At 49.9% G+C, this 5,796-nt stretch overlaps 1 protein-coding gene across 1 annotated transcript; it reads right to left on the reverse strand.

Annotated features, from left to right (window-relative positions):
- Positions 1–601: 601 nt before the first annotated feature.
- LOC119113016 (uncharacterized) lies at positions 602–5,369 on the reverse strand. Its single transcript, XM_037237331.1, has 4 exons — positions 5,354–5,369; positions 2,586–3,298; positions 1,784–1,946; positions 602–950 (listed from the first exon to the last, which is right to left on the reverse strand). Exons 2-4 carry the CDS (start codon positions 3,291–3,293, stop codon positions 808–810), a joined length of 1,014 nt encoding a protein of 337 aa, XP_037093226.1. The 5' UTR covers positions 3,294–3,298; positions 5,354–5,369; the 3' UTR covers positions 602–807.
- Between the last annotated feature and the right edge of the window lie 427 nt (positions 5,370–5,796).

The following is a 5,796-nucleotide window of genomic DNA, read 5'->3' on the forward strand; positions in this document are numbered from 1 at the left end:
CAAAATCATAAAATTCAGGCTCAGGTTTACGCTCGATCGATTTAAGCACATCTAATGAAGGCATTGCATCCAACGTTGTTTAAAATACGTTGCTTACATACGCACTCAGGGAACGTACTGTTGGGCGGGGCAAACATAGTTTTCAGACTGCGAGAACAAGAGGTCGGAAAGAAGCATCGTTGTCCAAGACCAGCAAAGGGGGTCAGTTATTTTTTTTTCGCCACATGTGTAAGAAAGTAAAAAAATATGCTAAGCCCGGCTAGGGCATTGTTTCTACTGTATGCGTGGAAGTGACATTTGTTGTTGAACCTCACGACAAATTTCGTATGACAAACATTTTTATCATGCCCAATGGAATGCGGCAACGATTTGTTTTCAAGAGGGGACCCAAGAAGTATGATACACAAGCGGTAAATCCCCCACTGTAAAGCGGCTTGTTCTTCCAGAGAGTCGAACCCGGTGTCACTGAACCTTACGTATCCGACCTTAATCCTCTATAATTCAGGGAGCAATAACAAATAACCGAACGTCCAGCTCTAATGCACACCCCCACACCAGCATGCCACTTGCCCATTGTGCCGGCATACCGCGTAAGCACCCCGTGATACCAAGACATATCAGGTCCGTCCCCAGACCACATTACACTCTGAATATGTCTGCGAAGCGCACGCACGTTGAGGAAATACTGGCTCGGCGGGAATGACACTGGCAATTATCACAGTCGTGCCGCCTCTTAACGTCTACCGCCCGCATGCGAAAGCTATCACACCACGATCACTGCGCCACCCCGAGGGATCGGAGCGGGTCTTAGTTTCCCACAGAGCCGCCAGGGTCACTCCAGATCGCATCGCTTCCGTTCGCCTGCGACATGTCCACCCAGACACTGCTCGCCCGCCACCGGTACACCCCCGGGTTGTCAGACGGCTCCGCTTCAAATCGCAGGTGGTCTCCTGCAAACGGCCCGTGCTGAGATCATGGCAAATCGCAGGTGATCTCCTGAAAACGGCCGGTGCTGACATCATAACAAATCGCAGGTGATCTGAAAACGGCCCGTGCTGAGATCATGGCAAATCGCGGGTGATCTCCTAACGGCCCATGCTGAGATCATGGCAAATCGCAAGTGATCTCCTGAAAACGGCCCGTGCTGAGATCATGGCGAATCGCAGGTGGTCTCCTGAAAACGGCCCGTGCTGAATTCATGGTAAATCGCAGATTGTCTCCTGAAAACGGCCCGTGCTGAGATCATGACATATCACTGGTGGTCCCTGAAAACGGCCCGTGCTGAGATCATGACGAATCGCAGGTGGTTCTCCTGGAAACGGCCCGTGCTCAGATCATGGCGAATAGCTGGTGCCAGAACGGAGGGGGAGGGGCCGCCAGCTGCGACTAACCGCCACCTGCAATTGTCCGTCACTGGGGCAGCTGGTTGACCCTTTGACTGAGGTGGACGTTAATTGGTCCTCGCGAACCACGCAAAGACAACAGGGGACCGAACAGAACATGAACGGCAGGTACCAGCCAACCAACAACCGTTAAGGGATAACACGTGGAGCCAATGAATCGCGTGTTGATGCAAACACTATAAATGCAAACACGAAAGCAGTTCTTTGAATGTCGAATTGCTTGCGCTCGTGCCAAAGGTTACAGTGGGGCACAAAAGCGGCGGCTAGTAAGACGACCCCATGTAAACAACCGGTGTGCAGACTGAGGGTGTGCCCATGCACGGACAGTGGGCGCATTTTGCCTCACAAAAATGCCGCACAAGACAAGCGCCACCCCTCACCTTTCTTGAAGATGGCGCGCAAATCGTAGTTCTTGAGGTTAAGATTGGAGAGGTGCGCTACGCTGTTGTGGAAGAGCACGCTCTCGTAGCGGCGCGGCGCCACCTGGCACATGAGCAAGCCGTACTCGGCGCTCAGCAGGCTCGCCACGTAGCCCCACTTGTCCTGCCGACAGCCATCGGCCGCGTCAGCCGACCGGCGTCGCGTGCGCTCCGGGAACCCCGGAGGCAGGGTGATGGGCTGCGCGGGTGTGCGTGGTAGGGACGTGACTTCGTGTTTACGGCCGCACGGCGTCGCGTGGCGCAGCGTCAGCAGCTGGCGCAGCGCAAGCAGCAAAAAACGCGATGAATTTGAAGAACACAAAGGCGGCGTCCAGGAGCTCGATCCCGACATCTTCTTCCTCAAACGCGCCGTGCACACTAGCGCAGAAGCGCCTTGTAACTACGGCGAAAGGAGAACCTAGAGTTGATCGACTCCTGACGTATAATAGTGCATGCAGATGACTTTTACGCAGCGTGAAAATAGTAAACTAAGAAATGCAGACATTACAAAGCCCGTAACACCGCGCGCAGATGTCACAGCTTGCGTACCACCGGCTTTGTAACTGAGTGGTCCAAACGTCACAGACCGCCGCTAGACACTGGACCGCAACATTCATCATCTTGGCGTTTGTTTGCATTGATGGTCCAGCTGCAGCGGTCATGCAAAAACAAATTCGTCCCAAAAGTAGAGGCGTCAGTGGGCCGGCGTCGCCGCAGGGTGCTGGCTGCGTCGCCAGCGCGGTCGTCTGCGGGCGTGACCCACCTGCGACATGCCGGGTGCCGACCGTCGGCGGGCGTCGGCCGAGCTGAGCGCTGGCAGCAGGGAACTGGCGAGCGTGGTGGTCGCTAGCGCCCCGCCATCCTCCTCGGCCAGCACCTCCGGCGGCGGCTGCGGGTCCAGGCGGACGTCCGGCTTCTGGCCGCGCCACACCAGCGGCGCGTACCACCCGGCCGCCTCCAGCCGGCCGGCGCCGTGCACCGCGTCCATGTTCACCACCTGGTCCTCCTCCAGGTGGTCAAACAGGCTACTGCCGGCCGGCAGCCGCTGGCCGCGCGCGAAATACCGCGCCACCACGAACACCGCCCGCTGCTCCTCGGACCGGCCCGGCTGCCGAAACACCACGAAGCCGCGCGTGCGCGTCAGCTCGTCCACTTTGCCCGACACGTTGGAAACCACGTCGCTGGGCTGGGGTGACGAGGCCAGCTGTGCGCGCGCCACGTACCAGTCGCAGCGGTCCTGGCTGTTCTTGTTGTCGTAGATGTGGCAGTCCATGAGCACACTATCGCCCACAGCCAGCACTGTGTCGATGGGCCGGCGCTCGGGCAGGAGCCGGCCATCTTCACACACCAGCCGCTCGCCCCAGAGCAGTGCGCGCTGTTCCCGGCCATCCTCCTGAAAGCTGATCACCGCCTTCTTCAGCGGGAAGATCTCCACCACCACCCCCAGCACATTATACTTGTAGTCAGGCATGCTGACTGAAATAGAGGCAGTTTATGCAGATTAGAAGGGTTCCAGAAGTGATCCAAAACATGATTCCAGTAATAGAAGGGGTGGGATTGTGGAAGCGGAGGGGGCATTGGGCAGACATCCTTACAACAAATCATCTTGAAGCTAGTGCTTATCATATTTTGAAAATTATGTCCTGATTTGTTTGACATCTTTCTGTTTGCCAGGTTTCTTTTCACAACATGGTAATTCTGAAATTTTCTGGTAACAGCATGGGACATAGGAGCACTGGGCACACCATGGCTACATTTGCAATGAAGCAATGTTTTAGTCCATGGCTTTATAGCATACAACACACAAATATCTGAATGTTTCATTTGTATGGGATCTGTTGGAGCTTAAAAAAGTGCAATGGGAATTCCTGCTCAATCCAGAAAGAATGACATGAGAGAATGGCTTTGGCAGGTGTCTGAACTTTTGTCTTAACTATATTTATGTTTTAACTCTATTCCTTTTCATGCAACATTCCCTGGCATAGTGTTGAACTTCTCAAAGTCATTTTATGAGGAAATGAAATAGAAGGGTGCCTTGACTGCTGTTCTGTTATGTTGGATTTGGTTAATTTTGTTTAAAAAATACCCTGGCATGCCATGCAGACTGCTGACCTTGCCACAATATATAGACAGTTTGATGCAGTAACAGATTGGAATATGATATTATCTACTCAAACATTTGTGCTTATGCATATGTTTACAAACAGCTGCAGTTGACAAAATGGCTGCTGAGATCAACACTTTTCTCTGTGGAAAGGTACAGTATAAAATACCTTGGATGTCTCTAAGGGGCACTGACCTCTAGCATACTAATAATCTCATATATTTAATTCTTTAAGTATGCTTTTTGGGATCTGAACACTTCATGCTTTTACATTCATAATTCCAAACTGGTAAAATATGTGAGAAAACACTGACTAACCAAATAATGCTGTCAGTTATCTCCAGTCATTTTTGGAGATGTTTCTCCCAGCCAGTACATTTGTGGCAAGCTATGGTGAGAACTTCTAATCTGAAAGGAATTTCAGATAGCTGAGCATTGAACACATCATAAAGATACCCATAAACTAGGCATCAAATTGAGACTGTTGGTTAGCACAAACTATGTATGGACAACTAAGCAGCTGATTGTAGCAATGAAAACAGGAGCAGTCACCATAAGTGTAACCATATCTCTCAGACTGCCAGGTCAGGCCATGAATAGGGAGTCACCCAGCAGCATGGAAAATATCCCAACCTAAAAATAAGCAATTTAAATTGGAAAAAATGAAAATAGGTACCATATCACTCAAATTTGAGGAGGCAAAAAACACATTTTGTGAAAATTGAGGAACATCTACCCTGGCTCTATCAGACCTATACTTCAATGACATTCTGCATTTTGAAGTCTTTCACTCGCCCACCAAATCATATCCTTTTATGTGTTTCCCTTTGTTTGTGTGCACCATTTTGTATTACTGTTCCATAGTGTGCACATGACTGACCAAATCACACTTGTGGCACAAGGTTGAGCCAATAGTATCAAAAGTCTGCATGTGGTAATGCTTTAAATCATCATCAGGTTGCATCAAATGTTACTCCCACAGCTAATGAGTGCAGCTCTGGAGACAAATGAATACCAAGTGCTTTTGATTTTTTAGAGAATTGCATCACACATGATACATCAGGCAAAACCATACAACATGGCAGATGGATACCTTACTTTCAACTTGAATTGAACCCTGAAATTGAAACAACCTCACTGCATGGATACCACATGACACAAAGTACAGCCAACAGCATTAACACACTTACAAGCCAATGGGCACAACCACCATCCTGGATCATCCCCGGCTTTTCTATTTGTGATACAAACCAAAACTTTGTATACACTCGCCACAAGGCAACAACAGGGGTATTTCTCTACAAGAGCAGTCGCTGCGGTGATGCAATACATGATAAAATATAATATATAAAAAACAATAAAAAACACAATAAAATATATAAAAACATACAAACAATAAAAACATCAGTAATTTTTTACTTTGGTACCTGTATGGCCGACGGAGGGAAGAGCTACGCTAGCTGCAGGGTTTCGAGTATTGTCGTGTGGGGGAAAAGCTGTGAGGCATCAGCTGACATTGTGACGTCACTGAAAATGGTTTTGCATCGATCGGGATCGGGGTTCTTTCGGGCCGACTGAAGGCCATAAGGCTTTTGATTGTGATATGATGTCACTGGTATTCGGTTGGGTATGTGACGTCACTGGTCGTGAGTTTGTAAGGCTCTTTTGGGTCTACTGAATGCCGTAATGCATCAGCTGGCCATGTGTCGTCACTGGTATTCGATTAAACATCAGGCGCGACCGGCCTTGTTCCATCTTTACTTTTCGTACCTGTCTGCTGCAAGCATTTGCGTGCCGCATAAAGGTTTGACCGAATCACCTCAATGTGTGACGTCCCTAATCATCACTTCATACGAGTGCACTTAGGCCC

The sequence above is a fragment of the Pollicipes pollicipes genome, unplaced genomic scaffold (genome assembly GCF_011947565.3).
Source record: "Pollicipes pollicipes isolate AB1234 unplaced genomic scaffold, Ppol_2.1 Scaffold_7261;HRSCAF=8764_pilon_pilon_pilon, whole genome shotgun sequence".
Taxonomy (NCBI): domain Eukaryota; kingdom Metazoa; phylum Arthropoda; class Thecostraca; order Pollicipedomorpha; family Pollicipedidae; genus Pollicipes; species Pollicipes pollicipes.